Here is a 19,009-nt window from a genome sequence, read left to right as displayed (position 1 = left end):
GCACTCCGGAGCTTTTCTTTTTGTTCATCCGTGTGTGGTCTGAAGTGTTGCAGTTAGTCAGAGTTTGAACTCTACAGGCTGACTGGAATCCACGACTCCTGCATCTGTAAGTATCAGGTGAACATCCTATTAAAGTTTATTATAGTATTCATACATTCATTTCCTCTCCTCCTGCATCCAGAGAAAACTGAGGTAATCCACCAAATGGGTCTGGCAATTACGCACAGTTCTGGGAGCGACCTTTGGGTGGCACTACCTCTCAGTCAATTTTTACTGCATCATCCATGCAGCTCACAGAGGGATTTTTTCCCCCAGACTAGCCTTTAAAATAAAAGACATATTTTGTTCATTTTGATTCATCTAAACGTTTTGCAGTGATACAAATCATGAGTATCAGAGGTTTTTGAAATGGTGGTTGATGTTGATTCTGAAATGGATTCATTAAACCTGTTGGCTATAAAGGTTATAGAGTCTGTTTAAGAGTTCAAGGCAAAGCTGCATCAGTTTAACTTTGCCGTTCTGTATTTACCACAGTTTGCTCTTTTACACAGACAGCAAACATCAGATATATCATGTACAGTAACTGAATATACAAAGTTGCATAATCCTGTCCCATACTGTATCATTACCCTCTGCTTCAGTAACTGTGCAAACTATGTTGCAGCTCTTATCACTTAGGTAATCTTGTTAGTGTTGCTACATGTGTTTGCAAATACATGTTGAATTGAATTTAGGTTTCTTAAACACTGAAAACACATAAAAACCAGTTTCAAACACTGATCAATCACACAAACTGACAGGCTAAATTGTTTGCTCTTCTTACTCTTCACTCCAAATTCTCACCTTTTCCTAACCTGATTTTTGACACAACACAACATGAGGGGAGCTGTAAAAATATGCACTAAATGACTTTTTAAGGATACATAACAAAGGTTGCGAGAATCATCAATCAGTTTGTTAATGTTCAGTATAAGTTGTAGTTCTCCAAGGAAGTGGATGTGACCCGTCCTGAAAACATTTTCAGACTGTTGCATTGTAAATGTTCGCCTGGTGTTAACACATTCTTTACTGGCATGGCAAAATATTAGCAAAGCAGGTACAATGGACAATGTAAGTATAATAATTCAAAAAGTAAATGCACCAAATGGTCTGTAGTTTACACATACACTATACAGCATAAATTATACAACATTATATTCTGTAACTATACTGTCAATTTAGAGATGTGCCTCCTGCTGTTGCAGAGTGGATTCATTACAGTAATGATGGTGGTGTTATCCCCATTGTTGATGAGTGGATTACTCCATTTGGACAAATATGATTTAAAATTAGAGATGCAACTATATTGATACTGATATTGGATATTGGTCCAATACTGACTCAAATAGCTGGATCGGTATAGGTGACAATGGGCCAATCTGGTATTGGATACCATTATTTTGATAAATAACAATTCAGTAAATTTATATCTATATCACATATTAGGACGCCTATATCATTTATATGTATTTATTTGTTACATTTTATTTTACAAAGTTAGGAAAGCAATGTTTAAATCAAGCCTGATTCTGCGTTACACATAAAGGAATGATCCCAGTCTCTTCCACACAGTTTATTAATTAAACACTGGTATTGGATCGGTACTCGGTGTCAGCCGATACCTAAAGCCTAGGTTATTGTGCTACATGGCAAAAATGAGAATTGTTATCTAAAGGGGCTCATTAATGGTAACCAATTTGATCCAAGAGTATCCTTCTTTTATTATGTTTTTTATTAGAAATTTTTTTTTAAATCCCTTTTTTATTAGATCTTTTTTTAGAAATCCTTTTTATTAGAAATCTGTTTATTTAAATTAGAAAATTTTACTTTCTAATTTGTGCATAAAATAAAATACACAGCTCAACATAATGTTGTATGGACGTCTTCCAAAGAACAATGTGCTATCCGTCCTGTTGACTACAGTCAGGAGGAACCATATATAGCCTACTGTGTGATATTGCAGGGACATTATTTATTTATTTATTTATTTATTATAATTCGAAACGTTACAATTGAAACGTTTCCCCTTAACATTTTGGGTACTTGTATGAAACCTTATGAGGACAGTTACAAGACCATCAAGGCCGGTTAAACGACCCGTTTCCTGCGGTGTAGGGGATGGAAGTAGGTCTGTGCTGTTCGCTGGTGGACTGCGGCGGCACTGGAGGCGTCTGAGCTGGAAACCAGTGAGCTCATTCTGGCTGCATGGAGAGGAGGGCGGGGCTCCCAGCATCATCATCACCACCGGCCATCACTGCTTCATTGTACGGGGCTGCTGCTGATGCTGAGATCATAGCGGAGGGGGGCGATTTTTTTTTTTTAAATTTGTTGATTTTCACAAAAACAAAAGGAGCATGCCATGGACACGGTTTCACACATATTAGGACGCCACACGGTGAGAATGGATCACGAGGTAAGGCGATGTTGTGAGGTTGAACAACGTCTAAACTGGGAGTCAGTGGGACTAGCGGGCCTGCTGGTTGGTTGGAGTCAGGTTGATCATCTCAGCAGCGGTGCGAGATGCATATCGGATTCGTTTTTATTCCACTGCTGCTGATCCAAAACGGCAACATTAAAACAATAAATGTCATTATCGTGTACAATGACATACAATCGGGCAACTTGTCTTATTTGGGCGTGTAGCATTGGCATAGCCTGCCTGTCGGAAGTGGCACAGCCTGGCCTACACTAGCAAGCCCCTTCATAGATGACGGGGATAGAGCTTGTGTGGGATTTTCATCGGCTTACAGGGCCGTTTTACACGACGGATACTCATGCTGCATCGTCTGTCTGTGTATTCCCACGGCTGGTAGATCTTTGGTTGCTGGTTGGTTGCTTGTTGTGCAGTGAAGCTTCCAGCTGTTGATGCATGAGCCTCAGGTAAAGCCAGATGCGCATTGTGGCTTCTATCCCCCATGTATTGTGGTGTGTAGTATGTGCATTTTTCTGCTTGACAGGTCATCACACATTACTGTCCTCAAAGGATGGTGCAGTGATGTTGCAAGAGGATGCTAGTCCACAGTGGGCTGGCAGGGCCTCCAGACTGAGGCACAGGGTCTGGTTAGCGTGCATCTGCCTTAGGGTGTTACACTACACTGGCCTGATTTAACACACATCACCCCTGCTGGGAGGGCATTTGTCACTATTGTTTTAGGGTCAGCACAGATGTAGGGTAACGACTGCCCACAAGTTAATAGTTTATAGATTAAATTGCAAAGGAAGAGCAAGTCAATAGCACATATTGATGGAGCAAGTGGATAAAAGTTAGATAAATCAGTTTAAAAATGATTGGAATTTGAGCCTAGATCAGAACTGATACAATCAGGCAGTATGATTAACCTGTGGCAGTGATGTTTTTCTGCTTTTATGTTGGCTTGGTCATATTAATGAACACATTTGTTAAAGTTTGATTATATTTAGGAACATGAGATTTATCTTGAAGTGTTTATCTGTGATATTCAGCCAGCTGAGCAGAGGTGACAATGATATTCATTTCCGTATCTAACTGCCATCAAGTTGCATTATATTGTCATATTACTTAATAGATAAAGCCTCCACATGTTACTGTTAATCTAACATCATTGGAAAATCTCACTCATGTAATCAGTTGTCACATGAAGCATTAAGTTGGATTGCAGCTGTACTACCCAACAACTTAATACGTAAATTTGACTTTTAATGAAGGTCAAAATGTGAAACTTACTGTACAGGACTAAAAGATCACAACACTGGATTGGCATCGGATAGTCAGGTTACATAAACAGTGATGTAAACACAACACTGATGAACAGTATTTGGTAATAGCAACTAATGCTGTGAATTTTCATTATATTTTATGTTTACTTTACAAACACCAATTAAATTAATAATCTGAGACATGCAAACCATGGAGCAGATGTGAACCATTTTGATGCACAGAGCTCTACTAATGCTTCACTATTTCCAGCATTAGTGGAGCTCTGTTCATACACTGGGTTGGTATTTTGACCTTAGCCAGATAGATTAGAAGTCATTTTTTGGCCTGAACTAAGAAGCAGACAAAATGCAATCCAAAAAACAAACAGGAGAGTGGTGCTTGACTCCATTGAACCAACTTACATCATAACCACATCCCACCCCGATTGAACTTAAGTTGCTCATTGACATTGGGGCCACGCTGGCATCAGTCTGACTAACTTTTGCTGACTTGATTGCATAACCCGGATTAGCAAAAAGAAAATAGCCTAGAAATGTAAGAGACAGAAATGTAAGATAGATTAAGCCAAAAGTGCCTGTTGGTTGAGTGGATACAAATACATGGACATGAAATCACTAAAGAGATCTGTCTGTCTGTGTCTGGTGTTGGGCTAAGTTCGGATCCCTAAACACGAGAACGGGCAATTGTAGATGGCACCCTCTTTGTATTTTATCATTACATTGTACACTTTTTGGTAAAACTTTATTTCAATAGTTGGTTTAGATATTCTTGATTTTGACACTTTGCAATTTGCAACAGTGATGGGTGATCTGTGAGATTGTATCAGAAACTAAACAAGCAACAATATTGATGTAAATTATAATTTCCTTGTGGGCCTACTACAGTATGATACAGTATAATTCGTCATTAAATATAGCTCTATATGCATGCATCACATAGAGTCTTGCAAATACAGTGGGTTTCATTATCCAAATACAATATGCAATATCTATACAAAATTTAATATCTAAAATGCATCAGTCACAACCAGATTACATATTTGGAGATGTTCAGCCTTTGGGCATGTAATTCTTATTTAATTTGACCCGGCAAAATCAAACCCTCACTTTTGTAAACAGTTTTCGCAGCCAAATTTACTGTACATTCATTGTGAATAGTCTTTTGTAACCTAGTTCACAATGAGGCAAGGGACTTATTGTTAAGTGTTAGTGTATTTGTGTGCTTGAACACGATCTTGTCAGCATTTGCTGTCAATGTACTGTATGGAAGATATGTATGTGTCCTTAAGATTTACCAGCCGCTGTATTTTTTAATTGTTTTTTTTCCTGCCAAATAATTTTCAACAAAATATGATCTACTGCTTCGCTACAGAGCTGCGTGCACAGTCCTGGAGGGCTAATAGAAACTCCAAATATGAACCCTCAAAAGCAGCCAAATCTTATTTTATTCCCTAAATGTATGGTTTGTATAGTAGTTTGACTGGATAGTGGATGACAGATGTTTGGTACTGATATAGAAAATGTTGGCTCCATATTGAAATATTTATTTTGGAAATGGGAAAAACTACAGAAATCAATAGCCTCCTTAGCTCCACCTCCTGTTTATGAGCAGAGATAAAGATGGCCACTTCCAGTATGTCTAATGTCAGCTCTTTTGTGAGCCCACATTTTTGTACCATGAATGACACAGTAGCTGGCTTTTCATTTCTTTTATGGCATATGAAATTGAATGGCACATTTGGCTAAACTGATGTGAAATATTGTTAAATGCAGCCTTGGCATTTATCACATCTTATCATTAAATAGATTGAAAATCTTATAAAAAAGAGCAAAAATATGTCCTGAAAACTCATCAACCACTGATAATTTCTACATAGCTTTTACCATAAGGACAGTACTGTCAGACTAAAGCAGCAGTAAGGCTTTTGTTTCTGTTGGTATCCTGGTGGACTGTCTGGAAAATCCAGCGCTAACACCCAAATTTGATGTCTGAGGAGCCAAAAGTGGGTCATGGTGCCAATGTGCTTCATGTTGTAGTATTCAATGCACACAAGCTCACATCGATACACGAACACTGTGGTACACGTACACACGCTCACAGTCAAAGTACAGAGAGAAAATGGGCCATTCTGCTCACCGGAGTCTGTCTGCTTTATCTCTTTCCTCACTGTTTGTTGAGCCTCTCTCCCAGTCTGTTCAGACATAGGCAGATATACTATATACCTTTTTCTCCTAACAGATTCTCTGAGCATGCATGGTCTCTTTTTCACCACCTACCATCAGTACCTCCTATCATACAGATACTCACATTCACCCTGAGTGGGTGCCCTCATTCTGTGCAACTATAGTGTTCTGCTGTTCGATGCTAAGCATCTCTACTTGAACATTTTGTTTTCTAATGCTTTGAATGTCCTGACAGTGTAATGGGAAAAGTGCAGCTCACAGTCAATAAAACCAAGAGAATTATCGCCTGACTCTGCAGCTCCACAGTGGCTTCAAAATCCAGTGTTTCCCCTATAATTGTACAGGCCTGGCGGGCCTCCAGGACAAGAGAACCCCCGCCAGGCCAAAAAAAATCTTTTTTTTAATGCCAAAAATAACGCCAAATATCCATTCATTTGGAAATCAATAGCATTTGGGAGCCTCTGTGCAGTGCCGTTCAGCAATGTGAGTCAACCTCTGTGTTGTTGCCTGGGAAACTCTTGGTAGCGTAACTCCTTTAAGGAATAAAGCAGTGTGTAATGTGTGTGTGTAGTGAGTGAGTGGTTGAGCAAGCTGCAGAAAAGTGACGGTGAACGTGAGCGGAGCAAAGAAAAAGGTTAGCAGTAAGTTGTCAGTATGGCAGTAAATGTACAGTGTTTCAATTAATTAAAGCTGCAGCTTCTCAAGACAAAGAAAAGTCTCGTCTTTTGTTTCCCTAACTGATGGAAAAGTGAAGGGGGTTAGCCCCAAAGTTAGCCACAATGGGTTAGCCTAACCTGACCAGGCTCACTTAAGGTGGATTGACCTTTAAGGTGGACCAGCTGTTCTCATTTTAGTGTCAGTCTCAGCCACCCCTAAACAGAGAATGGAGAAATGTGTTGCTGCTGAGTCTCTCCCAAGTTTTGCTCAGCGCACAACCCCCACCCATCCCCCCACCCCAGGCAACCACCGCTACCACCACCCCAAAGTAGTCGACCCAGGGGAAGCACTGATATCAATGTTTTGGTTTTAAATTTATTGTACAGTTCGGTTTCAGTGCTCTAATCAAGCTTGTCTACAGGTGTAGTAGGCAGCTGTTTTATTGAAAAAGCCAATACCTGCCCAGCACCAAATGGCAGATAACGTAGAAGGAAAGTCGAACATGTTGCAGAGAAGACCTAAATGTTTTTGGTCAGGAGTAATGTAGACTAAATCAGTGCTAAAAGGTGAATATTGGACTTATATTTGTCAGGTGGCTACAAACATGACTCCAAATGGATACTAAAGTTGCTCAGCAACTAGCTGGTGAACATTTATCTGCTAAAGAGACAGATATTTTTCTCAAGAGTGGGTGTAAACCAAAACAGAGCTAAAAGGTGAATGAATGTTGGACTTACATTTGTCAGGCGGACAGAAACACAACTTCAAATGAATGCTAACGTTGTCCTTCGTTTGCTGGATGTGAAAGTAGGCTGTTTGCCTTGCATCTTTCAATATATCAGCTTTGTAAGGGGATATGTCAATGTTGTGTTTACAGCTTGTCCCCCTGCCCCTAAGTCAAACAATGAATGTAGAAACCGTGGTTGTATAACTGCAGGTATATGTCGTTGGCCACCATAGCTTTGCTCACATCATGCACACATTGTAGAGGTTATGACAGAACAAATCCTGTGTTTAGATCTTAATAGTTATAACACCTTTGACTGAGTGAAGGAATCACTTGCAAGGTAATGAATGCATTTTGTGGCACAACTCTCCACTTTATGGTAATTTAAATAATAATTTATGGCATGACAGTGTGATGGATCTGTGAACTGCTTGACCTACTTGCTAGTTCTTAAAGGAATACCATAAACAGCTTTTATAAGATCCAGTCCTTTAAACCCTTTCTGGCATGACAGTAGCAATTTCATTAACTTGTTTGAGTCTCTTGAGATTTCCTGGGAGTCCCTATAAAATGGTTCTCAGTTTTGTCAGATGGTGACATTTCATGTCGGAGGAGGTACCACACACTGTAACAGCAGCTACCAGGAGTGTTGTGTAAGGTGCTGATACATTTTTATTCTATTTTATAGTTTTTTAGGCTCCCATTGAGGTTGTTTTGCTTAAGAGAGATGTCGGTGGTTAGTGTTGTTTTAACTAGCTCTAAAATGCCATTGTGTTTTCACGCTTCAAGTTAGGATTATAGCATTTTTCTCAAACAAATTTGCATCTTTGCAATCAGTAATTCACACTCATGTTTGATACACTCAGAGTTTATGTTTTGCTGTTAAGGGATTGAAATCAGTCTGCAAAGTTGATAAGGAGTTCTTAGTTTTTCTTCTTGTCTTCTGCAAGCATTGAATTCGTCATTGTTTTCCTCACATTATATGAGGATTTCCTCACTTCTATTTACAGCAGTACATGGAACAGCTTGCAACCAATATTTCAAAACTATATAAGAAGATGCTATATGTATGTTTTATGCATAAGGACCATGCTGTCTGTGGGATGAGTTTGCAGTGTCATGAAGATGCCTCTAAGGTTGATCGCCCTCAGTTTGAGGTTGGTTAAATAGTGTGTTACCTGCTGTGTAATGAACTAGTTGCCTTGAAGGAGCAGTTGCTGAGAAAACTCTTCAAACAAGAGAAATTTGCTGCTATAACTTCCTGTGTTCAAATATTAAAGCTGTTCCCATGCCGTGTGAAAAGAGGAGAGTGCTGAGTAAGAATATTGCGTGGATACTCCAAGAGGAAATAGAAATCACAGGAGATGTGAGAGTCAAGAGGGATTCCTGCTATTTGTTCATCTCAGCAGCAAGGCTACAACACGGTAAAATTAACCTTAATCCTAACCCTGAAATCATTTATGTTTCCACAGATGCATTTAAAAATAGAAATGGAAGTCAAAATAGGTTAGACAGTTGAGCCTACATCCGGTGCATGGCCCAGTATTACCCATCATGCATGCCTGTGGGTGTGTTGTGCTCATTCGACTAGCCAGTGGATTATTTCCTAGTAGAGTCTGAAAATGGAATATGACAGTAATCAGATTGCTTTGGACACACAGCAAACTCATATTTAGTCTAACCCTTCAGAGCAGTATCTGGCTGCTGTGGATGGTTTGTAGGTTAATACAGTATTAACAGCCACGGTGAGTTGTGGTCGGCTTTGCATGAAGGTGGTTCATTCAGCTGGGCCAAGATGTTGATGAATCATCATGATGGCCACTGTAATGTTTTTGTTTTTTCCTTGTCAGTACTGCTTTTTGTACATATTGTTGCTTATCTTGACCAAAAATGAAAATACAATAATAACCGAATATAATGTACCACTCTCTAATATGGGACCTTTAATAATGGGTTTATAAGCTGTAACTAATGGCTTTATCAATGGTAAATAAATCATTCATCAAAGCTTTTTAGATGTTGATGATACATTTACTGTATAAGCCATTAATAAGAACAAATTTTGGGTTGTCAGGTTGTGAAAAAATCCCTTTGTTTGACCATTTACGACCAACAACCAGTTGTTAATCGATTACCAACCAATTTATAACAGCATTATTATCATATAGAAAGTATAAACACCAGCCAAAGGGATTTCTCACAACCTGACAACCTAAAATATATGTTTATTAAGGGTTTATAACTGATGTGTAAAGCATTTGTAGATTATTTATTAACCATTTAAAAAAGTTACAACTTTTAAACTCTTTATAAATGGTGCCCTGTTAGAACATGGTACCAATATAATGATTAATAACAATAATCAATGTATTTTTAAAAAAGTTCAAGTTATAAGATCTAAAACATTGTCTAAACTGAATCATGGTACTACATCACACTGCACAAATGACTGGGACAGTAGCTGACATAACCAGCCTGTATGAGAGAGAGTTGGGAAGTATGTAGTGTTACAAACCTCAACAAGGCCTGTTGAGGTCTGCTAAAATGTTTTGGGTAGGACGAAAAAGCTCCGTTCTCCGTCCATCATCTGCTAAGAATAGCACACTAAAAAGGCAGTTATTAGGTAAACCTACCCTTTATGCAGAGGAATCTGCTGCTGTAGCTGTGTCTGTTAAAATATTAAACCAACTCTACATGCACAGCCTGTCAGGTAAAGAAGGGAGTGCTGAGTAAGGATAACAGCCTGTCTGGGAGGAGATATCCCGGTCCAGTATCCTGCGACCAAGAGTGGTGTAATGTTACGGTGCAAAACAAAGTACAAATAAATTATGCCATGATTTTTCCCTTTGCAAGTGGAGATAGATACCCCTTTCCTGAGACTTGAGTATCCTTCCTAGAGTTTCCTGTATTCCCTTACCCCAATTACAGATCAGATCTACTGCAGCATCGGGAAAAATATTAAGCGTAAAGTTTCAGGCAATCTAATGCAGGCAACCGTGTCATTGATTATTTTTATGAGGGCGATTCAAACTAATTCTTGAGCTGAATTTCATTATATTTCTGTCCCACCATACTGTATAATCCTATAATATCTAATCATTTCCTTGCACTAGATAGATTTTCTACTCAGTTTGATCATGATTTTGACTTCAGGCTCACTGTGAGTTCAGAGAAAAGTCTCAGAGCAGTGTGGTGCCATTAACAGTATACCAAGATTGTAAATCTCACATCAAGGCACAAATTTATATTGGGAAAGTTAGTTCAACATGTTCTTGCAAACATGTTTGATAAGGCTCCCTTAATTTTGTTTTTGTGATTAGAAATGTACTGAGTCAGGACATACCATCCTATTCTTGTCATTACTCTCTTGTGGACAAACTGTAGAATGGTGACACTGTTTCAAAACATGTATTACATAACATGTACTTCAATTTCTTGTCATTTATTGGCTGACATATACACCGATACCAGTATATCTGCAATAAGCTAATATTGGCTGATCAATGGGTCGGGCTTTAGTGTGCACAGTCGGTGATTGATTGACGTCTCCCTCACTTTCCTGTTAACTTGGTTGTACCTGTTCAAGTCGGACAATAACAGTTACGCATTTATCCTAATTATTAGAACACAAAGTACGTCAGTGTCCCGTAATTCCCAGTGTAGCTCCGCTCACCTTCAACCTGAGCGGAGGTCCAATCAGACACAATAATTGTGTGGGTGTTCAGGACCTTTTACATGGCAAACATCCAAAAACTAACCTACTCTACTCTACTTTGTCTGACTTCTGGATTTGTTAACATTCTCTATACTTACATAAGCTGTGTAAATGTACATTTTGTACAGATACTTTATCTGCTCCTCCACTAGCCCTACATAGATAGATACACTGGAGTAAACAGGACCTAAAAATGTAGGTCAAGAGACCCAGGCAAGGTTAGGGTTAGATGGGAAAACAACTTTTTTCCTTTTACAAAATATGCCTTTTTCACAGCTGCCATTTTAACTTATTAGGAAAAGCACAGGTGTTACTAGTAACAGTAACGATGGCTCTGTTCTATACAAGTGTCACGAGCCAGCATGCACAATACAATGTAGCCATCATTAATTTTAATATTTACACATGATTTTCATTCTATGACATGTCAAAATGTCTTAAGCGAAAAAGGCTTATGTGATATATGTTAGGTCTGAAACAGCTGGTTAATAAATCTATTGGTCAACAGAAAATAAATGAATGACAATTTTATAGACTGTAATTGTTTATGAAGGACAAATGCCAAAACATTTGCTGGCAGCAACTGCTTGAGCTGCAAAAATTTCTGTTTTAACATTGTACATTTAATATCTTTTGAGTTTTTTGAGAAAATATTCAAAAACATATATCCCTCCCCTTCTAAATTAATCATGTTTTTGTATGAAAATGGAAAAAGACATAAAAACGGGGACTACTGGGTGCCCTTTACACAGTGACATTAGGTAACAAACACAAAGTCAAAGAAACTGAAGTTCCCTCTGCAAAACATCTCATATTCATCATTAATTATTGATTACAAGTTAACTCTGGGCGAGCCCTGGTAACCTACTGGTTAAGACGCACGCCACATAATTGCAACATCCACGGTCAAACTCCAGCAGCAGACCTTTGTCACATGTCAACTCCATCTCTCTCCTCTTCGTTTCCTGTCAACTCTCTTCACTGTCTATGATAAAGGCATAAAAATGCCCTAAAAATATATATTAAAAAAAATTTAAAAAGAAAATGTCACTTAGCCCTTTTTTCAGTGCGATGTGCTGACTACACAGTACTTCATGTACAGCTACTGATCTAGGCAGTGGTTTTCATGAGTGTTTCCTTGGACAACATCCATAAGTGATACTTAAAAAGAGCAGCAGCACTTTTAAAAGGCCCCATAACACTGCAGAGTGAAAATCCCACGTGGACTAAACGTGATAATGACAACTGCTTCATCTCTAATCTGCATCTCAAAATCTTTTAAGCGATGTTATGTCATCGCTCCTCAGATTATGACGGACACCATGCAACTCATCCTGAGTCATCATGGTGTGTGCACATGCACTGACATGCATTTTCACTTTTGCGGGTACACTAGTTACTCAAAAGTGTACAATAATGAAAATAAACATACATGAGACACTGCTAAAAGATCCCTTAAAAGAAGCAATTTAGCAACCTTTTGGAAAAACACTATATATTATAATAGATTAGCATGCACATAATTTCTGTATCATTTCATAACATCAGATTTTCAATATAGCAATAACATAAAAATAACTTTTAGATTTAGAGTTAATAAATCTAAATAACATAATTTTCAAATTGAAATATAGGACACATTATGCAGACAATCAAATAAGCATCTGCAATTAATAAGCACACAATGTGTTTGTCTGTAGATTCTTCAAATACTCCTAAAAAAGTGTTTCAAGTGGTTGAATGTAGACAGTTGTACCACAGGTTAAGTCAAGATATGACCTTTAGACAGTCTGCCAGCACTTCACAGCATCACAGTCATTATGTGAATTTAATCAATTGACTGACCCTAATCACAGCTTAATACATAATGTGTCATGAGCAAAAAGTGCGGTGTGCAAGTGTCATATTCACAGTCTTACAGTGATTTTTTTAAGTGGTATGATGTGTAGTAATTATTTTTTTACGTGTTCCATAATTTATTAGTAGTTTCTCAGGACATTTCTTGGAAAGACCTATGCAATTTGGTAGGGAAAATGTGATGTTTGAGACAGTACACTTAGTAAGTAGCCACATATTTATTTGACTTTTCAAGAAATAATCAGGAATTCATTATATCATATAGTTTCATAGCTGGGTAGAGTTTATAAGCAGTTTTTGATTTCCAAAGGATTTTCTTTGAAAGAAATCATAATCACCAGATCCTATGCACCCCCCAAATAGGTACTACAGGGTATTATTTTTTAATTATTTTTTTTAGGAAATTAGAAAACTATGGGACATGTAAAATAAAGAGTTACTGTGACCAGATTTTTATTGTTTATAAGTTGAAAATTGTTCCATAATATTTGTTCTGTAAATCTGTTAACAGATCAGGAGAGGAGCCACAACTTATAATCGATAGATGATTAGAATCTATGTCGATAATATGTGCTGATTGGTACCATCGGAAGTGGTAAAACCTAATTTTGATGTCAAGTGTCAGTAGAGATTGACTTGTCATTTTGTAACTAATCAATACTGCATAGTCACATTGTGTCTAACCACATTAGGTTAGCCAACCAGTAACCAAAGGATTTCTGGTCTGATCCATAACACTGATAACAAAGTGTTCCAACTGCAGGCTGGCTAATTGTTAATCTGTAGTGACATCCATTTCACTGCAAAGTGCCCTTGAGCGAGGCACTAACTAAAGCCTTGTTTGCAGCCAATTCACCAATTGTACATTAGCTGTAAGCTAGCTAGCAACAGACACAGCGACTGTGCCAGTGTGTTTGTGTTCAGCTCAGCCTCTGACTGAACTCTGGTTCTTTATGTTTTTTCCTCGAGTCTCTCTCCTGTATCCTCTAGTCTCTGTACATTTCTGAAGCAGATTCATAAAGTCCCGGCATTGACAGATTTTTCACTCAAGTTGAAACATGTTCAATTCGCAAACGCTTTTGTGTCTGATCACCTCTTTCCATTAACTTTGTATGCTAAAATTCACTTTTGCGTTCAGTCTGAGCACAAAGTTATAACCCACTATGACAGATCCTGCAGTCTTGACATCACAAAAGAAAAACATACACTGCATATAGGGACTGCTGTATTTGTAGGTAAGGAGGGATATGGAAAACAGACAAACTTCAGTTGCCTGTGAGACAACAACAAAATGTATGTTATATGAATTCCCGTGGCACACATACCACAGAAACCTTTCCTTTTCTGCCCGTATTGCAGTTTAAACTCAGCTTTGACCTTCTTTATAACTGTTGAAGTATATAAGAGTTGCCACTTCTCAAGTCATCCTGCTCACACACACATACACATCGAAGCGCAAGCTAGTCTGCACATAAATCAAGTCTTAATTATGTCACCTCTGAACTGCTCTCTCTGTACTATGTCTACTATGTCTCAAACTGTTTGTTTTTTCTCTTCTCCTTGACCCCCCAAGCCCCTTTGTCTAATAGGAGAATGAGGAAGAGGAGGAACTGGAAACGTTGGGAGCGCCTTGGAAAGTTTCTGTGAAGTCTCAATGAAAGCATTAGAAGAGCCTCTCTAGTATTTGACTAAATGGCGAAGAAAGGGCGTCCGAAGGGCGAGAAGCCCGAAGCGCTCATCTCTGCCCTGCAGGCAGCCAACGAAGATCTCAGGTCCAAGCTGACTGACATTCAGATAGAGCTACACCAAGAAAAATGCAAGGTACAATATCCAAAGGCAGAAGTTTTTGAGATCATATTATTGCTCATTTTCAATGTATACTTAGTAGATTTAAACCTTACTTTCATAAAGTATTAAGTCATTTTGGCTTCTTAATTTTTTGAATGCCAGTCTGTAAGTTAAGGTCCCAAAACTATGAAATTTTAAATGGAAGCTTTACAGCAACCTTTGGACTCAACCAGTTGCACACATCTAAACAACGTCTCAAAGGTACAAGTGCATCTTGTGACATGATACCCTAAATAACACATTTACCTAGATTTTCTGCTTGTGTTCAGTTAATGGTAAAGCGCTGTACATGCTACTGGTGAAAAATTGTACTCTGTGTATTTCTACACTATAACATATTACCACATGGGTTAATGCACAGCTTACATCATAAGGCCTTGTAATGAAGCCATTGTAATGATGCCTTGTTGCAATGCACTTGTTAATATACATCTTTATGCCCTCTGCAGTTGGCTGATCAGGTTAAATATTAATGTTGACAGTACATGTTGTACAGAACAGCATGTTTTACTTAAGTAAGCTTTGTCTTACATGTACACATTTTCACACTTCTTCCATGCATTTTCAACTCTCTTTCAATCTTCTTACATGAGATCATCATAATTGTGATTTTATTAATGAACGATACAATGTGGGAGAAATGTCATTCCGATCCCCAAGGGAAACCCAACTAAAGTAAAAATAGAGGTAAACCAGAGTCAATTGAAAATTACTGACTGACATCTCCTTGGAGTACAGTAATAGGTATGTTAGATGTGTAAAATAACCTCATTCCTCTCTCCTCTCTCCTCTTTCTCTGTTGAACAAGGTGAGCAAGCTGGAACGGGACAAGGTGCAGGAGGTAAAGCGAGTGCGAGAGCAGGAGCAGCACCGTCACACTGCCATGTTAACAGAGCAGCGGGCCAAGTGGCACGAGGAAAAGCAAAAGGAGCTCCAGGCTCTCAGGGAAAACCTGACACGGCAGCATGAGCAGGAGCTGGCTCGCCATGCCAAAATCAAAGACCAGGAGAACCAGAGGCTCAAGGCCGCTTTGAACGCCATGCGTGATGGCAGTGGGGAGAAGGTGAGGTTAAGCCAGGAGAGTGAAGCCTGTGTTTAATTTGAGACAGGGACAGAAGAGCTTGGCACAGGACAGGTTATTTTACAATTCTGCCAAGCAACATTAACACCCTTCCTGTTTCTCACCCTGATTCTTCAGGTGCGCACAGCACTGACCCTGGAAGCCAAGGAGGAGGCACGTCGCTTCTTTGACCAAGAGAGAGTGAAGCTCCTGCAGGAGATAGTAGAGCTGAAGTCCTCTAAGAAGCAGACCGATGAGGCTCTCAGTAACATGATCCAGGCTGACAAGATGAAAGCTGGCGACCTGCGAGTGGAGCACCAGCAGCACCAGGAGCAGATCTCCAAGATCAAGTGGGACTGTGAGAGGGACATCCGCAGACTGGTACACACGAAATACTTAACAAATGATTTATACTGGATATGATGAGTTGCCTCTGTTAATGGTACATCGGATACGTACACAGCGTGGGAATTGGGATGGAGCACAGTGTGGTAGATTTTATACCACCTACATTTCTGTTACATATAAACTGTGTGCAAGTTTGTTGTAGAGCTACAGGGCAACCTGGCCAACCTTTTTGTGGCTTTTGAAGTATAATTTCAAAGCTTGGGTTTCTATGTAAAAGGTTTTAAAAAAATAAGGATGCAAATACCCATATAAAAGTAGGGGTCTGCTGCACAGAGATTTATGAGGTGTAGGTGGCTACATGTGTGGAATTTAGGGCTACAACTATTGATTAATTTTTTTTCTTGCAGTCAAATTAATTCATTGAATACTTTTTACAATAAAAATCAATTAATCTTTAAGTCCATAACATGTATAAAAATAACATTTCAATTGCTTATTTTGACTGGCAAACAGTAAAAATGACCAACAATCAAAAAAAATCCCAAAGGTATTTGATTTACAATAATGTAAAGTCAAGAAAGGAGGCAAATTGTCACATTTGAGAAGCTGGAAACAGAGAATATTCGATATTTTTTATGTCAGTTTATTCTCAAAACAATAACTGTCCTTGTCTTTGTACTTTTGATGGTTACTTTTGAAAGTCCGCTACAGCAGAGTGGCATTGGCAATAAAAGTACCACACCTGGAATAAAGGCAAGTGATGTATCAGCAATTTCTTTACTATGTCTATTTCCTTCTCCTTCACTAGGTGGATGAAATCAAATCTAAAGACCGCACCATCTTTGCTCTGGAGAAGGAACTGGAGTCAACAGCAGGTTTCCTACAGAAGTTGCAGCTTCAGAAAGACGCTCTGGATGAGCAACTATTCCTTGTCAAGGAGGCCGAGTGCGGCCTGGGAAGCCCGAAAAGAGAGATTCCAGGCCGAGCTGGAGATGGAGCAGAGCACTGTGGCAGCCCGGTAAGTGATATGGATAGCAAGGAGAAGTTTTATGCTCTGGTCATTCATATCAAACACTAATATCAACCTATTCACATGAGAGAAACTTCCTCTTTGATTTGGGCCTTGTATACCACTACATAATTAAAGTGCCAATATGCCAGGTTTGGTTTCAAGGACAAGATGTTTCTTCTCACAGACAAGGCTTATATTTAGAAAATCATCATGCTATGTACATTCTGGCATTACAGTCAAATAATCTAAAGTTCTGTTTTCTATGACATTCTTTAAATAATAATTTATTGTTTTTTGTTTGTGTGTGTCAGGACCTGAGGAGAAACCAGAGGCGCATTGCTGAACTCAACTCAACTATACGTAAATTGGAGGACCGCAATTCGCTGCTGGTCGATGAGAGGAATGAATTGGTATGATCAAATACTTAATTTAAAAGTGAAAGTCCTCCTTCTCTCTCTTCCTTCTGTCACTTACCTTCATCTTTCTACCTTTCCTTCTTCAGATCTTCCAGTTTCTGTCTCTTGCTGTCCACCTTCCTCATGTCAGTCGCAATTTAATGTATCCTTGTGTCCCTTTCTCCCACCAGCTGAAGCGAGTTCGAGAGTCGGAGAAGCAGTGCAAGCCCCTGCTGGACAAGAACAAGCTGCTGAGTAAGAGGAATGATGATTTGACCCAGACTATCCAGAAGCTGGAAGATAAACTCAAGAGCCTGGCCAAGGAGAACCTTGAGATGGTCAGCATCATATGTACAGTACATTTAGTATTTTTTAGGTAAGAGGGTAAGCAGGTGCTTTGATCTTAAAGGACTTTTGTCTCTCTGTTATGTGGCTGCAGAGGGAGAAAATCAGTTCCCATCCTCCACTAAAGAAGCTGAAGTCTCTGAATGACTTGGACCAAGCCCATGATGACCAGGAAATAGCCTTTCTCAAGCTTCAAGTCCTGGAACAACAAAGCATGATTGACGAACTGACAAGAGTATGTTTTTTTTTCTACATCCCAAGGATGAAAATTTGCATCTGTGTTTGAGGTTTCTTTTGATGTTTTCAGTATTTTGCAGAGTAGGCAGTTGAGGGTCATTAGGGTCAATCCTCAGCTCATGTGGACACCAGATGTCCTTTTACCCTTATTATGAAGAGGCAGCAAACATACACAGTATACAGTGTATGAGACACCTCCTTTTTACATGTTTTGTATAAGATTTTCAGATCATTAACGTCAAATTGTTCATCACTTATAAAATCATTGCTTATCTGGGTTATATTTAAATAGCAGCTATAATGCTGTGGTCACCTGTATACTGTTGTCTTTTAAGAACAACCTGACATATAGATTACCATCAGTATTGCTGCATAAATTAAATGTTCTCATAACCAGGTCATCTGTGCAGCTTATTTTACAAATATAATAAAGTAATAATCTTAATGATCAGACCACAGATCCTGAGCTGAGGTTTGCTAACCACATTATCACCATTCAACTACTTTATTCTCTGGCTGCTGTGATAACCAGAGAATACATTTGTGATCACTGGAAAGGAATGAAAACATGCAAGGATGGAGCAGGATGAAGAAATAACGCATCATACTGCATGTCACACTTTTCAAATAAAAGTGACCACAAGTCAGGATCAGTGAATCATGTGCTTGATAAATAATCATTCAATATGATGTATTCAAGTAGATATCCCATGTTAAACTCTTAACTTAAACATAAAAATACTCTGTTCCTAAAATAACTTAATTCCATCAACATGATAACTGCTGTCTTCTTGTTAGAATCATAGCTTGTTTCAGTGTTATGAATAAATTGATTCCTTGGTTTGTTTTTTTTCTTCAAATTTAATTTTAAAAGAGAAAAAAAGTAGGA

At 38.7% G+C, this 19,009-nt stretch overlaps 1 protein-coding gene across 1 annotated transcript in view; it reads left to right on the top strand.

Annotated features, from left to right (window-relative positions):
• The first annotated feature begins 2,183 nt into the window (after positions 1 to 2,183).
• The window catches only part of jakmip2 (janus kinase and microtubule interacting protein 2), a 28,631-nt gene continuing 11,805 nt past the window's right edge, over positions 2,184 to 19,009 (top strand). Inside the window, 8 exon segments of the mRNA XM_044371558.1 lie at positions 2,184 to 2,452; positions 14,449 to 14,696; positions 15,532 to 15,786; positions 15,922 to 16,164; positions 16,940 to 17,149; positions 17,455 to 17,553; positions 17,730 to 17,876; positions 17,978 to 18,118. Coding sequence (XP_044227493.1) covers positions 14,568 to 14,696; positions 15,532 to 15,786; positions 15,922 to 16,164; positions 16,940 to 17,149; positions 17,455 to 17,553; positions 17,730 to 17,876; positions 17,978 to 18,118 — 1,224 coding nt within the window. The 5' untranslated portion in view covers positions 2,184 to 2,452; positions 14,449 to 14,567.

Source organism: Thunnus albacares, chromosome 13 (genome assembly GCF_914725855.1).
Source record: "Thunnus albacares chromosome 13, fThuAlb1.1, whole genome shotgun sequence".
Taxonomy (NCBI): domain Eukaryota; kingdom Metazoa; phylum Chordata; class Actinopteri; order Scombriformes; family Scombridae; genus Thunnus; species Thunnus albacares.
Note: the sequence above shows the minus strand (reverse complement) of the source record. Positions and strands in the feature narration are given on the sequence as shown.